The 23277-nt window shown below is 41.6% G+C and overlaps 1 protein-coding gene across 17 annotated transcripts in view; it reads left to right on the top strand.

Moving 5' to 3' along the window:
* Positions 1 to 23277, top strand: part of CD44 (CD44 molecule (IN blood group)) — a 70229-nt gene that overhangs the window by 23454 nt on the left and 23498 nt on the right. For 13 of the 17 annotated variants that reach the window (XM_081834151.1, XM_081834150.1, XM_081834140.1 and 10 more), the window contains exons 2-8: positions 7709 to 7874; positions 14008 to 14144; positions 15254 to 15325; positions 17080 to 17250; positions 17543 to 17668; positions 21155 to 21259; positions 21657 to 21785. In XM_081834151.1, the coding sequence (XP_081690277.1) occupies positions 7709 to 7874; positions 14008 to 14144; positions 15254 to 15325; positions 17080 to 17250; positions 17543 to 17668; positions 21155 to 21259; positions 21657 to 21785 (906 nt within the window). The remainder of the gene's footprint in view (positions 1 to 7708; positions 7875 to 14007; positions 14145 to 15253; positions 15326 to 17079; positions 17251 to 17542; positions 17669 to 21154; positions 21260 to 21656; positions 21786 to 23277) is intronic. The other 4 variants (XM_081834144.1, XM_081834143.1, XM_081834152.1 and 1 more) reach the window with 2 other exon arrangements.

Genomic DNA, 23277 nt, shown 5'->3' with positions numbered 1-23277 from the left:
ACCGTGGAGGCCAATTCTGGATCCACACGTCCTTCCACAGTGGGGACATAGGTTTCTGGGTGGGAGTTGATCACGGTGAGGGTTTGCCAAATATGCCTTCCTCTTAGCATGTTTCTCCCTTTCATCCTGAGTTTGCGTGTCTTCAAAGCTCATGATACCTTTGGTAAAGGCTGTTCTCCAATTGGAGTGCTCGCAGGCCCAGTGTTTCCCAGTTATCATTGTTTATACTTAATTTTTAAAGATTTGCTTTGAGAGATACTTTAAACCTCTTTTGTTGACCACCAGCATTATGCTTTCCATTTTTAAGTTCGGAATAGAGTAGTTGCTTTGGAAGACGATAATCAGGCATCTGAACAACGTGACCAGTCCAACGAAGTTGATGTTGAAGAGTCATTGCTTCAACACTGGTGATCTTTGCTTCTTCCAGTACACTGGCATTAGTTCGTCTGTCTTCCCAAGCGATGTGTAAAAAATCTTGGAGACACTTCAGCATATACTTCAGCATTGGTCTAGGCATGGGGCAATATGTGGATATTAATGCTTTAATATTTAAATGCCATGGTTTATACCACTCGTGCTTATTGTCCACGGATAATAAATCATCCCCCATGTAGATGGAAAATCATCCTCAACTTAAACAAACCACAATGGGCGACAAACAAAGCAGATATACTCAAGAAATGCAAGTCGCTTGAGGTGACTTTCTCAACAAGCTAAGAAGCTAAATGGGAAGACTGCACCCCACGCAACACCCTGTGGAATTTTACTCAGACGTATCTCCATGTCACCAATCATCCTGTCTGTGGTACTACTTTATTACTCATAGTTGTCTGTAGCCATTATCCAGTGGAACATCTAATCCTAAATACGCTTGCCAATTCATATGTCTGTGACATTTGTGGAATCTCTCTACGGTATCTTACTATCTTAAGTTTTAAATACCACACTTGTTGCTAGCCAACCTTTTTTTGTAAAGAGATGCGTCACCCTCTTGAAACAAACAATACGGTTGAAAACAAAATATATCTTCCAAAAGTAAAATACAAAGTAATACAATGGGTCTCAAGCTGGTTCATGGATGATGTCTTTTGGGACAGGCTCACCTTTAGGAACCCAATTCTCTGTTCAGCTTCAATAGAACAACTGAAATATTGGGAAATAGTTATTCTTTAGTCACCATGGGACATTTGTTTTAATTGCTATGCATTGCCAGAAGTAGTTGTGAAGCTCAGCTTGCATTGTAAAGAGCAATCCTGTTTTGTGTTTAGAGTGTTTTATTGAGAACCAGGAGGAAAAGTAAAAAACCTGGAATGGTATTGCTCAGTATTGTGTATAATGCTGAATTTCTATTTTGATGTCTTTCAACAGTGGGGTGTCAATAAATTAAAAAGATGTGACCTTCCTTTTGCCAATTCTTTGTAAAAAAGGGGGGGGGATGGTCCCGGTTGTTCATATATTAAGAATGCCAGAAATAATTTTTTTACTAGGTTGTGTAGGCCTGGCCACTGTAGTCACTGGAACTAAAGCATGCAGTTCCACCCACTTTAAAGCACAATAATTTTATTTCAATGAAATTTGGGATTGGTAAACTTCCTTTGTGTTGCACCCAATGACTTTTCTCCTGATAGTGATTATATTAAACCATCTGGCATATCCGAGTCAGGAAACGGAAACCAGATTAGAGAAAAATGTAAACATTAATCAAAGTTGGATCTGAGATGAATTTCATACAACTCAATGCATATTCGTGAACAAGGTGTGTTTGAAAAGCAGTTGTGTGGGTGTGATAAATACTTTCAAGGATCCTGAAGTTTGGGACAGGAAGGTTAATGAGAGGCCAGAATTACTATAAATGTTCCAAGTTGCCAGGCACATCTGTTGTTAAAGACACTGGTAAATGGCCTAAAATGGCTAGGAAATAGATACCTCTCTGAAATGTGAGAGCCAGTTTTAGCAGAAAGCAAGTCTTTCTCCCCTACTCTCCCTGAAACAGAAACACAAACTGCAGTTTTGAGTGGGGCAGAGAGAGAGGACCAGCCTTGAACTCTGGAAAGCACCCTTTTGGGGACTGCCTCATTCTGCAGAACCAACAAAGGGCAATAGATTTTGCTGTTTGTGCTAGATAAGCTGCGCCTCCACCAAAGCTCAACCTCTGAAAGGAAAGAAAAACCAGTCAAACTTAGTACAATTCAGAGAGGCGAAGCACATGTAACAATACAATTTGACAGTTTGTGGGAGATGTGTCTAGTGGGCATGCTGTAATTTGACATAGGAACTGCAATGGGAACTTAGCCATGCTGTCTGATAAGGAAACAACCTGTGGAACTCCATTTTAACCTGGTTCCATTTCCAGATATATAAAGATTCAGAAAGCAGCATAACTAAATGCAAATGGTTTAGAACAGAGGTGGATGTTATTTTTCTCCAACCATATCTTCTCTGATTATTTGCCATATTGGCTGAGGTTCATGGGAGTTCTCAACAGCACCTGGGAGGGCTACATGTTCCCCACCTCAGAATTCAACAGACTGAAAAGATAATTTAGCTCATGCTTGGCTGTACAGAAGCTTTACAAGATACTAATCCACAAAATGCCTATTGGTGCTCATATTCAGGGACAAATAACACAGCACAACAGCTTAGATCTGAATTCATGTCAAACATATAGAAGAACTATGCTTTGCGGCATCAAAACCCTAATATTATTGGAGCTTACAGGCTCCACTTCTCACATCCTGCCCATGTCTCAAACATTCTGCTCTGAACCGCAGAAACCAGAAACGAAAATCCCAAAGTTAGATGAGCACTTCCTGGTCCCCATGGCAACCATCTGCAGTTTTGCATGCTTAAATACTAGTTCTCTTTGCCTTTTTTTCCCATGAAGCAAAATTTCTGCAAATACTTTGCTGCTGCAGTCACTTTGATGTGCCTACACATCTCTTAATTACATGGTGCACTAAGTTTTAAAATATAAAATGGTAGCCTGTCTGAGTGTGAAACCTGCTGGTTCTGTACTTAAAAAGGAAAGAAAACACAGAGGGAAAAATAACCCTCATTATTATTAACATTCAACATTCGTCATAGAGAAGCAATGTTTGCATATACTTATTTCAAGTAACGGATGCAAAGCCAGGCTGTTGTGAATGATTAGCTCTGTGTGGTTATGTTAGCAGGGATGAAAAAGACTCTTTGGCTCTTACATTTGAGCCCTTGGTTTCTGAAAGCCTCATGGCAATTTCCTAAACAAATATCACTTCTTTGTGGGAAAGTTGGGTGTACTGTATCTGTTCCCCCACGTCTGCATTCACTGTATGCAGTGGCTTCAGGCCATTGTCCCTTACCCATGATGAAAAGGAGGCCTTAAACATGTTGCTTTACACAAACTAGACACCATTTTCCCACATGGAAGGTCATATTCATTTAGAGCAGTGTTTCCCAACCTTTTTTGGGCAAAGGCACACTTGTTTCATGAAAAAAATCTCGAAGCACACCACCATTAGAAAATGTTTAAAAAATTAACTCTGTGCCTATATTGACTATATATAAAGTAACTCTCTTTAATAGGAATCAAATAAACACAAAGAAAGTATTTTATAATTACTTTATTATGAAATAGTAAGTACCGTATTTTTCGTCCCATAGGACGCTCCGTCCCATAGGACGCACCTACTTTTTTGAGGGGGGAAATAAAGGAAAAAATTTTTTCCTTTATTTCCCCCCCAAAAAACCAGGTCGGGGAACAGTGGGATGGCGGTGCTGCGCCTCCCCGCTGTCCCCCGAGCTTGTGGGGCTGGCCCATGTCTGCCTGGCGCGAGGGGCGCTCTGCTTCAGGGCGCCCCGCGCGTCCGGCAGCAGGCTACAGTCTGCAGCATGGGGAACCCTCTGTTTCAGGGCGCCCCATGCGCCCCCCGGGTGCGCAAGGCTTGCCAACACGAGCGCGGAGCACGGGGCGTCCTCCGAAGGGCGCCCCGTGCTCCGCGCTGCCAGCTGCCGCCCGCAAGCCTTGCGCTCCTGGGGGGAGATCCCCCGGGTGCGCAAGGCTGGCCAACACCAGCGCGGAGCACGGGGCGTCCTCCGAAGGGTGCCCCGTGCTCCACGCTGCCAGCTGCCGCCCGCAAGCCTTGCGCTCCCGGGGGGAGATCCCCCGGGTGCGCAAGGCTTGCGGACACCTGCGTGGAGCACGGGGCGTCCTCCGAAGGGCGCCCCGTGCTCCGCGCTGCCAGCTGACGCCCGCAAGCCTTGCGCTCTCGGGGGGAGGTCCCCCGGGTGCGCAGGGCTGGCCTACAACAGCGCGGAGCACGGGGCGATGGGATGTGGGAGGGAGCTCGCTCCCCGCCCCGCGTGTGCTTGCCGCCGCCGCCCCGCCTCTCGCCGCCCGACTCGCCCACCTCCATCCCACGGCACACCAGGCAACGTCTCGCGGCACACTAGTGTGCCGCGGAACACCGGTTGGGAAACACTGATTTAGAGTATCATCATATGGGAAGTGTCTTTAAAACAAGGCACAGAAATCTCTCTGAAAGAGAGATAGTCACTTGGAAAGGATTCAAATGTGTACTGTATAATTCAGCCTAAACTGCAGCTTTTCCTGAAGAAAAATAATGCCCAAGTGACAAAGAACAGAAAATCATCAGAGGTGTTGACAGAAGTCTAAAATATTGTATAAGATGAGAAGATATGTTGTATGACTGTTGGAACTGATATGTTTTTTAAAAAATCGATAAAAATGTATAATAATAATAATAATAATAAAATAGTGGCCATTGGGAAGCTTATTGTAGTAGCATTTATAGGGTTGCTTAACAATCCCCCCAGCAGCCATTTTTCCTATTCAGCTTGCAATTTCAAGCCATTGGAGATGTGGTTGGAAGCGGGTCAGGTGGAAACAAAGACCCAATTGTTTCCTGGTTCTGCCAGGAGTGGGGCTTTTCAAATCTGTTTAGGGAAGGAGCTAATGGAAGGCAGGTTCCTTCTTTAGGTGAGGGCAGAATCACTGATAATTCTCCATCTTGCTTCTGTCATATCCTGCCACAGTAGTTGCCAGCAGGCATCAGAAACATGGAGGGAGAAGAACAAGGAATGTGGCTCATGGAGGCCAGAGGGATAATTGTTCCTGAGAAAAACTAGAGTTGTGGCCTGACTTCAACCATCTGGTGGACGTAGAGTTTTGTTGCTACTGTCCTCAGAGCTAAAAGCTTTTGCTCTGTGTTAGGACTGAAATGTGAATCTGTTGCAAATTTCACTTCCAATTCAGATGGACCCTCAGTAGGAAGTGCAGCAAAATCCCTGCTTCATTCTTTGTAAGGGATTGTTGCCACCACTTTGCCCAGTTCCCCTTCTTTATCAGCCGTGGGGCCTACAGCTGACTAGCAATGATCTTACAGGGCGTTCTGCTGCAGAGGTTACAGGATACAAGGCAGATAGAAGAAAAAGAAGACAGGCAAAGGCTTGGCTACGAAAGCTTGTGCTTGTGGGTTAACGATCTCCATGCTCTTTAAAATGTGAAACATGCTCAGGGGCATTTCATGGTTTCATGTTGAATCACCAAAGTCTGGGCTGGCTGAGATTAATGATTAGGACAATTACAGCTTGTTGTGCGAGTTTTGCCTCTCTTAAGAGCCATTATTAAACAATATTGGCTCCCAGCTATGGAACATCACATGGTGTCAGGAAAACAACATTGCCATGCCAGTGCCTGCCAGCTATGAAGGACAAAAGGAGAAGAAAAAAGCTGGGGCCCAATTCTGATTGCATTGCAAATGGGATGGAACACTTAGGCAACACGAGTCTATCATGCTTAATGGATCAGCAACGGACACCATTTAAGGGCACTTCTCTCAGATCACAATTGAGAGGACTTCCTTTAGGATTTCCACTGGCTCCTACTCTTATCTCCTTAACAGCAGCTTTCTCTGCAGACATTAGCAGGTGATATTTCCATGCTGTGAGAAGCATTACCCGCTCCCTACCTCTGCTAAAGCAGAGACATCACCTTGCCAACAAAGGTCCGTATAGTTAAAGCTATGGTTTTCCCAGTAGTGATGTATGGAAGTGAAAGCTGGACCATAAAGAAGGCTGATCGCCGAAGAATTGATGCTTTTGATTTATGGTGCTGGAGGAGACTCTTGAGAGTCCCATGGACTGCAAGAAGATCAATCAAACCTCTCCATTCTTCAGGAAATCAGCCCTGAGTGCTCACAGGAAGGACAGATCCTGAAGCTGAGGCTCAAATACTTTGGCCACCTCATGAGAAGAGAAGACTCCCTGGAAAAGACCCTGATGTTGGGAAAGCACGCAAGATGGAGAGCACAAGGAGAAGGGGATGACAGAGGATGAGATGGTTGGACAGTGTTCTCGAAGCTACCAGCATGAGTTTGATCAAACTGTGGGAGGCAGTGGAAGATAGGAGTGCCTGGCGTGCTCTGATCCATGGGGTCATTGAAGAGTCGGACACGACTAAATGACTAAACAACAACAACCTCTGCTATAGTCTGTCTTTCTTATTAGGGAAGGAGAATATTTAGGATGGTGCTAAGGGCTTTAGAAGGATACCATTTACCTCCTGTATGTTTGATTGCACAATATTTTCTGACACAATGGTTTATTTGATGTAAAGCCAAATTATTGGAGAAGGGCTGTAGTATTAATACTGAGAATGTAGTCAGGAATTAAGCCATGATTTTAAAAAACCTTCCAGAGAGAGGGAGAGGGAGAGGGAAAGTGTGTGTGTGTGAGAGAGAGAGAGAGAGAGAGAGAGAGAGAGAGAGAGAATCTGAGTTCCTGTCCCTCATACTATGACTGGTTTATGCCACTTGCAACCTGTGCAGTAACACTTTGCAGAATTCCAGTTAAAGGAATGCTTGACAAAAGTTGTGGACAACTGCAAATTTGGCACATGGACTAGTCTTTACTAATTGTGACTTTACTAATTGGTGAAGCACAAGTAGAGATTTATGCATTTATTTATTCCTTGGTACGCTTGACAAGGCCAGTGTTGCCTTGGAAAGGGGAAAAAACTTAAAGAATGTTGGGTAAGAATGCCCCACTTGCTCCCATGTTGGAATCCAAGCACAGTTGACATTCTGATTGTGGAAGATGTATCCTTTGCACTTGCAAGTGCTAGTTCTCCTCATTAAATAGTGAGCATTCCATGCTTACAAAATCCTCATAACCCACCTTTGCATTTCAGACTAATACTTATTTCAGACTTGAATGTAGATACGAACCTTGAACATTTCCTCTCCTCTTGACATGTTCTGTTCAGCTAATTTTTCTGAGGCAAAAAAAAAAAAAATGCATTTTGAACCAATGCCAGTCCTTAGAGAAGGTTTATGCTAATGTAAATAGATATGTTTCAGATTATATAGAAGGTATTATCAAGAGGAAACTAACTCCAACATGCTCCTGTCATGGAAAACTTCATTTGTAACATGAAAGAACTACTTATCATTTCCAAGGCCCTTTTGTGCAGTGCTGCCCACCAAATTCTGAGATACATCTTGAGTGTAAGGTCAAAAACGTAAAATCTCCTCTGCTCCTTTCAGAACTGTATGGTTTGCTTAAAGTGGTTTTGGTTAAATAAATGGTTCGGTAATGCCAATAAATTTTTTACTAGGATTTTGAAACAGCCAAACATCTGATATGGTATTTAAAATGTAATGGCCAGTGTCATTGTGTAATCAGTTCTTTGTTTTTCTCTAATTCACAGATTTGAATATAAGTTGCAGATATGCAGGTGTTTTCCACGTTGAGAAAAACCGCCGTTATAGCCTTTCAAGAGAAGAGGCCATTGAGCTTTGTAAAGCTCTCAACAGCACCCTTCCAACATGGGACCAGATGCAGAAAGCTTATGACCAAGGATTTGAAACCTGCAGGTAGGAAATCTACAGGTGTACTTTCAAAAAGTTTTGGATAGTTTGTTTTTAGGAATTGAAGTCCAGTAACATCTGAAGCGACACCGGTTCCCCACCCCCTGCCTTAGAACAAGCCTGTAAAATAGAACAGCATAGTAATCCCACATCTTTCATTCAGCCCCAAGGGTTACATGTACCGGCATATGCGAAAATTGTGTGTAGTCAAATGCTTGGAGCTGCCCCACGGCAAGCAGGTGAGGGGGAGAGAGAATATCCCCAGCACTCTCAGAGCTGGTGTGCTGAGGGGGCCTTGCCCAGCAAGCCAGATGGAACACTTAAAAGTTCTCTTTGCAACAGGTCTGCTTGGCTTACCCAGCATGAAAAGAGATTTTAAGCACTCGGCTGTGCTTGTGGGACAATGCCTGGTCAGTGCAATGGTTCTAGAAGGCTAGGGATGCTCCTGCGATATCTTACTGAGCATCCCATAGCGTGCTGAGCAGGTGTGGCCCAGCAAGCAAGGTGGAGAGCTTAAAAGCTCTTTTTGCACTCCGTAACTCCAAGCAGACTCAGCATGAAAATAGCTTTTAAGCTCTCTTCCGCCTTGCTTGGGGACTTGTGCAATTTCAATCAGCCTGCCTTCAACTGCATATGGCTGAAATTGCACAGGTCAGATGCATGTATGATGCGGGATTAATGTAGCATTACCCCGTGTCAGATGGAGAGACTGAGAGAATAATGTTTTGTTTGCCTTAAGGCCACCTAGGCAGTACCCAGCCAAGGCAAGATTTGAGCGAGACTTCCCATCTCCTGCTGCTAATTACCCTGTTAGTCACTTTGCTGTGCCAAATATCATCATCAGCATTGCGTATAAGTACAATAAATATTTACCAGCATTCCTGCCCACCTGCAGAGATGTACGTGCCACAGGGCAGCTTCCACATTGATCTGGCAGTTGGGTTGTCTGGAAGGGATTGTTACATACCTTGGGCAACTACATGGAAGCAGAACCGCAGCCTAAGGGCAACATATGCCTCATTAACTTAACATATTAAATTAGCTTAGGCCGTGTGTGTGGCACCATTACTAATAATTAAATTTTATGAACATGCAACTGAGGGAAAGCAAATTGATAAAGCACCACCTTCTTGTCTATAACACAACCACCTAAGTACTCCTAAGTCCATTCTGTCAAAAGGTTTAACTGCATTGCTTTTGCATCTTTATGATGTGAATTTTATTGCTGGTTTGTGAGCTACACGGTGGTTGGACTTGAGTAAGAGTTCAAAATACGCGGAGTAAAGGCAAATTCATTGGTATGGAAAGTAATCAGCCTAATTAGCATGGTAAGTAATTAGATTAGTTAGTTTCTGATGGTGCAATTGTTCAAAAATATTTAACTGTGTATGGAATAAATGTCAAGCAGAGTTATTAATAGTTGCATAGTCTCCAGGAAGCATTAGCAAAAGGTCTTCACAGTCTTGTTTTCCCTAAGGGCCTGAGTTGCATTATTATTCCTTTTTGCAGGGTATGGGATATAAATTAATGGGATAAACAGAATTATAGTAGAAAAATATGAAGGAACCATCTTATCCAAAATAATGGTCAATGAAGTTATAGAAAAGTCTCTTCAGGCACAATTGGCAAAATTCTTCTTTTTTTTTAATGCTGCATTCTGGCTTTTTCCCACCCACCACCCCAAGCTGGGAGGTGTGGGGGAAAGCCCTGTTGTGTAAGTCCTCGTGCAGACTTCCGCTAGCAGGACTCATTAGTTGAATCCTGCCCAAGGAGCAAAAATGATTTAACTAATTCCTTTTTATTTATAGCCCATCCTTCCCAAGGGGCTCTGGAAAGGTTATTGCAATTCTAGATAGGGCCGGGATTGTGTGCCTTCTTGCAGTAATGGCAGTGGTGAGACTATCTACCCAGTAGATACTTTTTCCTATCTTTAAAGTATTCAGACAGAACGCATGTTCTCTTAGATCACAGCCACACATAGTAAGGAGGAGAAGGAACCTTAAAGATCCTTCTAAATTTCAAAACTTGGGAGACGGAGAGATTCTTTCCATAATGGACAGCTGAATATCCCATATTATGATGTATTTTCTTATGCAAGGGGTTTAAAAGATTAGTATGTGCCTAGGCTTGTTACAGAGGATGAGACGGTTCAGGGTTGCTTTGTACATACCATGCTAACAACCCTGGCAACTCTGTCACATCAGACATGCATTGGCTCTGAAGAAACAGGTTCTGGTTTGGTAGATAGTGTTGTTGGACTCACATTGGCAACAGCATGTTTTGCCAATGTTTTGCAATGCAGTGACCTTAATAGTACAGTGGAAATAGTTATGATCAAGAATTACTCATGTTTCTAAGGCCCGGACCGTGGCTCAGTGAGGAAACTGGGACCTAACTGTTGTGTTCAAGTTCCACAACTGGAAGGGAAAAGGCTCCCGAAACTGTGTGTTGCATGATATTACCTTAAGCCTTGCTAGTTTATGGGAGATGATTTCTGAATATTTAATGCAATGAGTGCCTAAGGAAGATCCTAATTCAGGTCACAATGAAAGGGTGTAGGGTGAAACAAGAAGAGACTGGTCAGGTGGGGGGGGGAATCAGAGCTTCTGCACCTTTTGTGGGGCAGGGAATTTCTACAGGTTTTAAGGCAAACCATTAAAGAAGCCCTGTCATATTTTGCAGGAAACTAGTGCCACAATGCCAGTGTCCCTGTGCATTCATCTGAAAAGGGCTTCACTTTCTGCTTGAGTTGATCTGTTACTAAAAAGCCATTGCTATAGCACAGTGGCTTTACTGTACACCTCGGAACAAAAGAAGTAACAGTTTAACAGCCTGATTCTACACACATTTACTTGGAAATCAGTCCCAGGTTGACAGGGATCACATTAATGGAGTATAATTTTCTGCAGCTCAATCCTGAACCAGAGGGTTGTATCCAGCACTGCATGAACAGCATTCCACTCATGAAATAAGACGTTTTATTCTTCTCCTGTCTCTGCACACCCCTCAAAATCAGTGCTAGCTGCTACACAACCTCTCTTTGAGGTTGTGCAGTGGACTAGTTGCACTAGTGGGTGATAGTTGCACAAATGGAACAGCAGCATTCTATACAAGCCAGAGTTTCAGCAGTGGCTGCCTTAGAGCCTGTCCAAATTTCTGCTTGTGCCTCTGCTTTCCCCCAAGGAAAATCCACTCTTTACCACTGAACTGGATCAAATGCTGATTGGGTTTTACGCAGATTGATGCTTGCCTACAATTCAGCAGGTTTCGAATGGAAAACCTTTAGGACCTGTGCTTTCTATACAGAGAGTAAGCGGAAGCATAGATGAGTCCTTACCTGTCTCTCCCCAATCAAAAGCCAATTTTTAAAAGGGGGGTGTATGTGCAGAGATGTTGATTAACTTTTAATAAACCTTTTCGGCAAAGAAGATTTAAAGGAAATCGGTATTAAATGTACTAGAAACTCAGGATAGTATTGCAAAATAACCTTCATTTGTTACATAATTTTATTAACCACATGTTCCACTGAAATGTTCATTGAATCAGTTTATGGAGTTCCATATATGCTGGAAAGCCCTATGCTCAGTATAGAACAGCAAGGGGGACTTACTTATTTTAGCCAGCATTCCATGTGTAGATTATTGCTACATTTCAACATTTTATTGAAGCTTTGCAAAGTTTAGAGCATGTTATGTTTTTCATCATCCTTGCTTCTCCTTCATTGTTGTGCTCTGCCCTTTCTTGCAATAACCCCGTCAGTTTCTTCTGCTGGTAAGTTAGAAAAATATAGAGACTGGGTTAATGGAACACAGACCGGAAAGAGATTGCTTATAGCTCCCTAGTATAACCCTTTGTGTAAATATGGGGCCATTCACCCTTTAATATTTTATTCCCGCCCACCACAGTGACATCTGGAATTCAGAACACAGCAGCTTGCACAGCAAATAGCTTTAGATGCCCCAAGACAGTGGGCCTGCCAATTGTGCTGTAGGAAAATTCCTTCCCTTTCCAAATCCAATGTCCTAATGTCATTCCTAATGACCAGTACACATCTGACAAATCATTTATATTATTGTTACATCCAGTTAATCAATGACGCCACCTAATAATGAATCAAGCCTTTAGTCTATCTAGCTCAGTACTTTCAGTAGCACCTTAGAGACCAACTAAGTTTGTTATGGGTATGGAGCTTTCGTGTGCATGCACACTTCTTCAGATACAGTGTGCATGCACACGAAAGCTCATACCCATAACAAACTTAGTTAGTCTCTAAGGTGCTATTGGCGCTGTGGGTTAAACAACAGAGCCTAGGACTTGCCAATCAGAAGGTCAGCGGTTCGAATCCCCACGACGGGGTGAGCTCCCGTTGCTCAGTCCCTGCTCCTGCCAACCTAGCAGTTCGAAAGCACATCAAAGTGCAAGTAGATAAATAGGTCCTTCCGGTGGGAAGGTAAACGGCGTTTCCATGCGCTGCTCTGGTTCGCCAGAAGCAGCTTCGTCATGCTGGCCACATGACCTGGAAGCTGTACGCCGGCTCCCTCGGCCAATAAAGCGAGATGAGCACCGCAACCCCAGAGTCAGTCACGACTGGACCTAATGGTTAGGGGTCCCTTTACCTTTAAGGTGCTATTGGAAGGAATTTTTTGTTGTTGTTTCAGCTACAGCAGACTAACACGGCTACCTGCCTATGACTAGCTCAGTACTGTCTAAGCTGTGTGCAGTTGCTTTCTAGAATTTCAGATAGCACTGTTTCTCAACCCTGCTACCTGGGATTTTTATTTTAAACAAGAGATATCAGAAGTACATGGAGTCAGATGCCTGCATGTTCTTTCTTACTCAAATATTGTCCCTTCCATTTCCTACAATAAGCATTTCTATTTAAAAAATAAAACAAAAGAAAAACATCTGGAACCCATTGTCATGTACACATATTCAATATAGCAATATTAAGAATAACAATAATATGCCCAAAACAAAATAAAAAAATTCCTTCCAGTAGCACCTTAAAGACCAACTGAGTTAGTTCTAGGTATGAGCTTTCGTGTGCATGCACACTTCTTCAGATACGTGCATGCACACGAAAGCTCATACCTAGAACTAACTCAGTTGGTCTTTAAGGTGCTACTGGAAGGAATTTTTTTATTTTGTTTTGACCATGGCAGACCAACACGGCTACCTATCTGTAACTAATAATATGCCCATCTGCTGCTACACCTGCTGTCTCTAGAAGAGCAGAGTTTCTGGGACTCTAACTTGGACCTTCCAAAGCATTTTCCCAAATGGTTGAATCCACCGCAGTACTATAGTGCCATAATTGTTCTATAATTCATTTAAAAGATCTAGTAGAGTGCAGGATGGATCATGGCTTGAAAGATACACACACACACACACACACACACACACACACACACACATCAATTATGTGGACAGAATCAGAGTCAGTCTACAGTAGTAGTAGTAGTAGTTATATGCTGCCCATCAGACTGAGTTGCCCCAGCTACTCTGAGCCCCTTCCAACAAATTATAAAACCACAGTAAAGCAATGAGCATTAAAAACTTCCCCATACAGGGCTGCCTTCAGATGTCTTCTAAACATCAGATAGTTGTTTATTTCCTTGACATCTGACAGGAGGTCGTTCCACAGGGTGGGCACCACTACTGAGAATGTTGGAGGGGGATTTCCAGCCGGTGGCAGAGGACAGAGTGACTCCAGGAGACATAGGTGTAAAACCTAAACTAAAACGAAGACTTTATTACTAAACAATAAACACAAACTCTGGTGGGTGTTATTCCTGCAGGCAGGCTACAAAACTCAGCTTTTTTCCTTTATAGCAACGGCCAGCTGCAGCCAATTAATCCCAGAAACTTCTTAAAGGTATACACACATGTTTCTGTGCCGAATGTTCCCTAACAGAGAAGGCCCTCTATCTGGTTCTGTGTAGTTTCACTTCTCGCAGTGAGGGAACTGTCAGAATGTCCTCAGAGCTAGATCTCAGTGTCTGGGCTGAATGATGGGGGGAAAGACGCTCCTTCAGTTTGGTTGATGTGGTTCCTTCACAGATGCTTTGTGGTAGTATATAATTCTGTGCATTGGTTATATACCTAGATGCATCAATATGTTTATGCCTCTTTTTCCTAGATATGGTTATATAGAAGAAAAAATTGTAGTTCCTCGACACACCCCTTATGCGCTCTGTGCAGCAAACCACACTGGGATATACGTACTTTCATCAAATATATCCGACAAATATGATACATATTGCTTCAATTCATCAGGTATGTTTGGGTTTGTTCACATGCTTCCTAACAGAGATATTTTGCCACCACACATGCTATGTCTCAGTTTGTTGAAATAAATGTTATAGCTTACAAAGCAGAATATGCAGGAGACATATGCTAAAAACATATTTTTTGGGGCAAGCCTGCATAACTGCTGACACCCCAAGTTGAACATATTCAACCAGTCATCATATATTGTGGCCCAACCCCTCCCCACTTTTTTTGCAATTTCTAGCAGGCAACAAAAAAACCAGTATGCAGATCAGAAATGTAGAGGCCTCCTCATGCATTTGGTGTACGTCTCCACAAAAATTGCTCTAAAAATTGGACCCTACCCACTGCTTAATATATGACTGTGACAACCTCAATAAATGGCTCAGGCCTCAGTGTACAGCTGTCGCCATCATATCACATTTGGCTAATGAAATCTGGTGGATGTAGGCAACTGGGGTGGGATCTCAGTGTCCTGAGAAATAAACATTTGGATTGGGGTCCAGATGGGGCTGATATGTCCTAAGAAGCTGACATGTGGCTGAACAGTGAGAGTCCTCTCCCTCCGTCCCTCCCCACAAAATTAAATTTTCGTATGATGCTGGCTTAAAAACCAGGAAAGGTCTAACTACAACATTCTTGAGTGTGTGGGGCAGTTAGGAAGGAGATGATGCTTCTGATACACACAAACAGTTGCAGGCCATGCAAATTTTGAACTGCTGTCAAGTTTTTAAGGATTTATCTGCTTTACGTTCTAATTATGCATCTCAGCTTCTATTTTTTAACAGAAACTCACGCTTAGCATGATTACAATCTGCATTTGTATTGGCATTGTTTTAAATACGTTTTATTACTTGTTTGTCAGCTTCTGTGGTAGGAAAAGTGGGATATAAATTTAGTAAGTGAATGAATGAATGAATGAATGATTGTAGTATGTATGCCAATTCCAAATTCAAGACCCTAAACCTACAGGTGTGGAAGACTTATTTTTGTCCATGGGATGGTTGAGTTCTCAGCTGAAACCTGTTGCATAGCCACTGCTTTAGTGTCAGTTCTCATTTCCTTTGTTGCTTCTAACAAAAATTAGAAATAATATTTTGCTCTCCCCTTTGTAGAATCAAGGGACAAAGTTTGTGACCCCATCATAAAGTTATACTCCTTTTGGCCTGATGAAGATAGCAAAATAGGTAAGAAGTGAATTTCATACATCTTTGTGTTGAGCTATATTTTGCAGGCTCTGAAACAAACCTTTGCAAACTTTTAATGTGCCATAAGAAAGCATATTCAGAAAATGTATAGAGTTTTGTATACATTTTAGAATAGAATAACCTCCTATAGGTATTTAGTATAATCTAGTACAACTTTATGGTATAATCATCTGCCTGATTTTTAAACTATTTGTTTTCCATTTATCTGCTAGAATTAGGCCTTATAAGATCATTCGGAGGTGATAAAAAATCAGCCATATTATTATCAAATTAAATAAGTGAGACCCTGCAGCAAAATTTTGTGTGTATAGGTGTTTCTGCCCTCTAACCTCTCTCCCACTGAGTATTTCTTGGCTTAGAGCCTTTGAAGCACATGCATTAATCTCCATGTTCTTTTTGGTACATTACAAGAAGCATTTGTGCATCTTCTTCCTTGATGGATGTTTATTTTAACACGCACTGCCTGCCTTGGTTGAATCCAGAACACATTGTCAGACTTGAATAAGTCACTGTATTGGATAGTTTATCAAACATACTGATTATCCTGTCAAGGATACAATGAAGTTGATTGTTACAGGCGGCAGACAGTTCTTGAATGTAATATTCACGAGACACAATAATTGTTTTAATATATCTAAATAACTATCAAAACAGTCTATCAAAAGCACTGAAGATTAGAAAGAAATAGTTTCAAGCTGTAGCAAAGCACATTTAGATTGGCCATTGTACAACGAGCAGAACAACTGGAAAATGAAGGAGCGTGTAACACCTCTTCCCCTGCGATCCTTTAAATGATAATCTGTCATGGATAGTTCAAGCCTAGCAAATTGTTCTCCAAAGGATTTTTGCTACATACTCCTTCTAACCGATTGGGTTTATGAGTCTCCTTCAAAAAGTAAGCACCATAGGGAAGTCTGCAGGTGCATGGCCTTCTGTATTGTACTTTGTTGGAAATCATTTTACTATCCTAGCAGCATATGCCATTGCATAGACAGTGCATGCCACAATTCAGAGTACAAAAAAGTTCCCACAGGGCAGAGTGTGCACGATAACCACAAAATGGCTACGTTTTATGAAGAAGAGATGACTTGTACAATGTGCATCTAACTACTTTGTACATAAAACATTCTAAAAGTGGTCAGGAGAGTATAACCACTTGTTTTCTTATATGTATGCATATGTGGAAAGGTTTTCCTCATCATTTGGCAGGATCTTGACATTACTGGGCACAATGCTAACCACAGTTTAGGACTATGCAAACAATCCTTAGGCTTGTACACTCCAGCTTTCTCTCTCCTCCTGTATCATGCCCGTGAGGAGATTGGAAACACCCATTGCTTCTTTTTAATTAACTGCAGTTTATCATTAAGCCCAAGAAGGATAAACTGTGGTTAGTCTAAACTTAAATTGTTTTTTAAAAACAAACCAGAATCAAATCATAGTTTATCATCCTGGCTTGTTTAAAAAAACATAGTTTAGTTTGAACTAATCAGAGTTCCCAATTCAGATGTAACAATAAACACTGGTTGCCTCTTCCTAGAACAGATGCGAGTATGTAAGTGTGACACTCACTGCTGCTTAAAACAAGGTTTGAACTTGGCTCTAAGTAGTTGAAGGCACAGGTTCTGTGGTAAGTTACCACATGGGAGATAGTACTGCAACAGGACAGCTATCTTGCTAGAAATGTTCCTCTGTTCAGCTATGTTTAATTCTTTACTTCCTCTTTCCAACAGAAATATACAATCCTGATGGATCACACTATATTGATGGAGAGAGATTCACAAAACGGCCACCCATTACTGAAGATGAAAATATTGGCGGCAGTGGTTCTGCAAATGACAGATCAACGACAGATCCCAATGTTATCAGTCCGGGTATCTCGTCACGTTTTCCTCATCATACAGGTATCACTGGGATTTACTATTTAAGTCATGATGTGAAAAAGTAGCAACTATCAATGAGGATAATTTCCTTCTGCCATAAACAAAAGAATATTGTAAATGATTCATCTAACATAGTGCCGATAAATTCTAGAGTAGTGCCCTTGTTAGTCTATTATAGCAGAAACTAGAGTACTGCTCCAGTAATATAATGAAACAATGCACAAAGTTGTTCGAAGAATTCATAATGAAAACAGTATGGGTGGTAGGTCACTCATTTATCCATTATGCAACTCATTTATTTATTATTACACAGATGATGGTACTTTTACCTCAAAAGAGCCTTTTGCGGAGAAGGATGAAGATGCAACTGATGTTCCAAATACACATGATGGCCACCATGAAGGAGGACATTCTAAAGACCAGCAGCCCCAAAGTCCTAGTAAGTGTAACAAATGTATTAGGTACATTTTATGTAAACTTTCCTGTGCTTCTGGAAGAGACAAGAAGGGAAATCTGATGTGTGGTAGAAATAAGATTGAATAAGGATTAGTTTGCACAATCTTTATGTTGTGTAGTTGTGTACATTGTTGCAGTGGTTAGCTCACGATCAGTGTTGCTCTTTGTCCCTAGTGTGGCATGTCTGATTGGTCCAGAGGCAAGATATGTCTCCCTCAAAAAAGGGAAGACTGATCTCATGGTTAGTGTATGTATGCTGATCACAAATAAATTCTACTTGTAGTGGTGGACTGTACATGGGCCTGATACCCACCCCATGAAGCAGTGCTATGTAGAATGTACAAGTTTGCCAAATCTAGCCTCTACAAGTCTGTGTTTAAAGTTGTGATTAATTAAACTATTGCATTAATATCTCCAGTGTGCTATTGTGTCAGATGTCCAAGAGTTCTGGAAATATGCAATTAGTCTCTTCAGAAAGCTGTCTTCCATTTGTGAAAGGCATTTTTCCTTTTGATACATACTGCATGAGTATGTGGTTTTCAGTTAATTGAGGCCATACTGTATATCCAACCTCGATAGCGCATTGAAAAGATGACAGAATGGTGCTTGAGGATCCCTTTTTTCTCAGTTGGACAGTATAGAAAAACTCAAAAATAGTCTTTGAAAATCTAAAGGGTAGTTCTATGGCTATTTGTTTGAATTAGAAGAAGTCTAGATTCATCTGGTCATCTCTCAGGGATGGAGAGAAGCCTCAGTTTGAGATTCTGTGATCCAGGTATTCCTGGTAGGAGTTAAAAATGTTGCTTTCATCTTGGAGTTCTTTGTATGCACTTAATTTTGTGTCTCATTAAATGTGTGTGTGTGTGTGTGTGTGTGTGTGTGTGTGAGAGAGAGAGAGAGAGAGAGAGAGAGAGAGAGAGAGAGAAAGAGAATATGAATTCTCTGACCAGAGCCCAGATGATTTTGATATCTCTCTGGATCACCACTTTTCACATGAACTACTATTAAGGCATCATTTTCCTTTATTTGTATGATCATCTCAATACATGCAAGTTGGCCAGCACTGCCATTTAAATGGGCTTCTTTTGATCATTCACTGAAATGTACTTTTTAGCTGCTGAACAATGTGGTTGACGTTGCAACTTTCTAGATAAACCTATTTAGGTTTACTTTCGGACTTCTTGAAGAAATAACGAGCAAGAAGGAAATTAGCTGCATCCTAGTAATAAAAATGCATTTTAATGGTCTCATACAGTAGTGTCACAAGTTATTTCCTGCTTCTTAAAATAATGTTAATTCCCCTCCTCCCTCAGTGCAAGGTAACTCCTGATGTTGAGTAAAATGTACAATTTGCACTGGTTGTGGTGACTTCCCTTCATGTAGCAATGCATAACATGGAGAAAGGCTTCACTAACAGCTGATGCTCCGGAAGCAGGGTCAGGGCATGAAGGTGCTGGAAGGAAGATTGGTATTAGGGATGTGTGAAATATGTCCTGCATTCTGGGACAGCAAGAATTTGAGGCCAATACCTGCAAAAGCAGTGTGTTTGAATCACCAGCTTTACACTGCATGCGTATTGTCATTCATAACTGCACGATTTAAATTTTTGCATCGAAATGTAGACAGCAGTACAGATTTGAACCAGTTTTGCACATCACTTGTACAGTTGCCTTCACTGGAAAATCTTGTGCAATTCACACCACAGCTCTTTCTTTTCACAGATAATAGTTGCGGGTCTGCCGCTTACATGTCATTCTAACTTGCAACAGTAGAGTTGTGGAATTGGCAGCGGAGCAGAAACTTGTGAATACGTGTGCGTTTCTAATCTTGATCTCGCTTCAAGGGTGGTCTAAGGAATTATAGCGATTGGAGATTCAAACCAGCTTTTTTGAGAAATGATGGCAAGTTCATAAGCTAGATACTCCCAAACTATATAAGTTCATGAAAAGGGCAAGCTGATATAAGGAGTATTAAAGAGCCAGCCAATAAAACCACTTAGCACTAATCTAATTAGTCCACTAGCCTGGACCAAACCAACTTCTTGATTTTATAAATGTATAATTAATGGTACTTTAAAATTGCTGCAGCTGTTTGATCTAGAATTGGTTGTTTGTTTGTTTGTTTGTTTGTTTGTTTATTTAGTCTCTTGTTACAGTTGTCCGTGTTGCACATTATCACCAGGACATCATCTGTAAAATAAATAATTGTTTTAAGTTGTTCTGAATTTTGAGGCTGAATAAAACAGTGGTCTTTTCTCTGCAGTTCTGCTCTATAACTAGATCAAAGGTCATCCTGAGCCTGTTGATCTGTGCACTGGTCCAGCCAGGGGTTGGGGATCTTCCTCTTAGCTGCTTCATCCTCTTGATGCACCCCTGTTGTTTCTGGGGGGTTTTGTGTTTGCGAAACAAATTCTCCTGCCTAAGATTTCTATTTTGTCAACCAAATTGCATTCCAACCAAGCACTGAATACATTCTGTTGTATGCTTAGTATGTATTTATACCATACATTTCTGTACACTAAACTTTGGTTAGATGAAACCTTAAGTTTGGGAAGAGCCTTCAGTTGACTGCTAATCCTGCTATGCTTGTGTTGCTTCTTGGGGAATGAACCCATCTGAAGTCTAGTTCCATGCTTCATTTAAGAAGAGGCTGGATGGCCATCTGTCATGGATGCCATGGTTGCAGCCTGCACTGAGCAGTGGGCTGGGCTATATTGCCTGCAATACCCCTTCCAATTTTGTCTGATTCTGTGAACCTAATAGATAATTACTGATTGCCAGATGATAATGAATGTCGCTGTACTGGAAATCATCCAAGAAAATGGGCAATGTTACACTCTGGGTGAAGGATAAATGCCATTCCTTGCACATGTTTTGGGAACTCAAAGCTGAAAACTAAGAATTGCCATTCTTAGAATATACATGAAAGCAACAAGCTGTCATTTGGGGAAAAAATACATGAAAGAATTTCCAGCATGAACATCTTTGCTGTATTCACTCTCACATTTTCCATTGTGCTAAAATGGAAAGATGTCTTCTCACCAGTGAGATTTTTCTTTCTTCTCATTGATCTCTTCCGCTTCACCAAGGCTTTCCCCCCTTTGGATTGCTGCTGCTTTCCCTCTTATCATTGAGAATGCTCTCCATCAGGTTTACATCTCCTCATCTCACAGAGTGATGTAAATGAATGGATGAGGAAATGATAGCGCTCTTCTCTTTCTCTGCACTGCCACAAGGAAAAGACCAAGACTCAGCACTGGAACAGAAGTAAATAACGATGGAAAATGTTCAGCAAGTAACTCCTTAAACCATCCTCATAGCAGAAGAGGGAAGATCCCACGATGGGTCCATTTGTGCTCTAGCACAAGAGCACCAAATTCCAGTTTTGCTTTTCCAGTTATGGCTAAATATTCAAATTTGTTGTGGATAAAAATGAAAATCTTTACAACCCTTTAACTTCATCACGGCAGATTTAGACTCACATGAGAAGCAAGAAGATCCAACAGAAGAATACAAAACACCTGGACAAGAAGGGGATAAGTATGGCAGAAAAACTCAGCTTTCTCCTAGTATCAGTAAGCATAATTCTTTTTACTGGGAAAATGGCCTTGTAGATATTTTCTGAAGCTTACTCATACTTGCTTATTCTCCCAACATACACTTAGCCTTCACATCTCTAATTTGCACTCACATTATTCATACCATTTAGTGTGTTATTCTGGCTTCTTTTCTCTCTGTTGGTGCCCCTTTATATATTTCCCTTATTTTGGATTATGGCCAAGCTGAGGACTATTTGCCTGTGTTGTATAAACAAACAAACAAAATCAACATTAACGCCATTCAAGAACACAGGACGTGATCCTTCATTCTCCATTAAGAGGAAGTCCTGGTGATGGTGATGGAAGACAGATTAATGGAGTTAATCTGCCACAGCATATATCCAACCTGTTAGTTACTCTGCCATCATTACAGCTGGTGAAGTGTCAAACAATGAGAAGCACCCTGAAAACTCTACTCAGGTTCGACAGGTTCCTGAAGAATTCCCTTTATGGTGGCAGTCGGAGGAACACAAAGAAGTGCCCAATGCAACTTCCAGGAAGGGTAACGCCTTACAAATGTTCTAGTCAGTTTGCCACCCCCCGCTCTTAAAAATGCTTGGGCAAGAAACTCATCTTCTCAATGAGAAGCTGTTGCTAGTCTTTTGTCTGCTGTGACTGAAACCAGCATTGCAGCCGCCTCCAGCACAGTGACTGTTGTGCGTGAGCACTGGCAATATGAGAGGATGCAGTCATGTGGTGGCCAGACATGTAGAACAGTGCACAAGTTGACCACAGGTCCTCTTTTCTCCAACCACTTGTACCACTGTGCGGAAGCACAAATCAGCATACTGTACTGCATGTAGCCACAGGAGAACTGCCAGTGGAAGCGCACAGCAATTACTATGCTGGAAGTGGTCATGTGGATTGACCTAGCAGGTTCATTGTTGTTACCTGGTTGTAGCACAATGCAGCAATTCCCTCTGGCCAAGAAGGTATTAAATGCCTCAGCTTCGCATATGTGCCTGTGAAAAGGGTATGCGCATACTGAGCACACACACGCATCTTTCCTTGCAATGTGCAATATGGGAGGCCTTCTGCAGCACTGTGCTCAATTCAAGTATTTCTAAATAATATGGATCATTTTGAAATTGTTTTAGATATACACAATAATGGATAAAAGTTAGTTGTGAAAATAAGAATTAGGGTAAAATCTTTGCTATGTAAACTAGCTTTTACCATGTAACTGTAGACGAGGAACTAGTTCCATAGTCTTGCATTGTACTCTCTTCCATTTGCTTTGTCATTATTTTCAATAATTATAATTTAGTCATGGCTTTCTCCTTTCCACTTCTCCTCTTTTAGGCATCAATTAAAACTTCATAGCTATATTTTTCTGAGAACTGTCACAAAAGCCCGTTGACATAAAATCATTATCTTGTCAAAACATTCACCGCTGTAATTGCCAGTCATATTCTGAATCCAGAAAGGCACTGTTTTGGCTTTCTTCATTACTCTTAACAATTTTATTACACTGTGATACCTTAGCCTGGTATTATACTGTAGTCTGGTATAACCTAGATGATTTTCACATTCACTGCATTTGCACATAACGATAAGCCATGGTTTAGGTGCACAAACCATGCACAAAGTGAAGGAAGCTTCTGCGAGTCTTGGGCATGCTTGTTTTCTACTCTCCTTCCATGTGGCAGGGAGAAGGCTTCTGGAGCATTTAGTTCCAGTTTCAAAGAATCTTAACTGATAACATATGAACCAGAGATTGTTGTAAACCAAACTCTGATCAGTTGCTGAACAAGCCAACTTCAAACCTTGAGTTATGAACCAGGCTTGTTTAAATATCCACAGCTTCTCTTAAACCACTGTCCCTGGTTCCTACATAATGGCAAACCAGGTTTCTCAGAAAATGAAAATAAATATTCTCCCTGTGATCAGAAGGCATGCACAAGCGCAAGTCTCATGGCAGCTCTTTCTTGCTCATGAATGTAGCACTAAACCATAGTCCAGCGTTATTAGACAGTTCTGGCGTTACCATGGTC

Source organism: Podarcis erhardii (assembly GCF_964252035.2).
Source record: "Podarcis erhardii genome assembly, chromosome: 1".
Taxonomy (NCBI): domain Eukaryota; kingdom Metazoa; phylum Chordata; class Lepidosauria; order Squamata; family Lacertidae; genus Podarcis; species Podarcis erhardii.
This window is presented reverse-complemented; position numbering and strand designations above follow the sequence as displayed.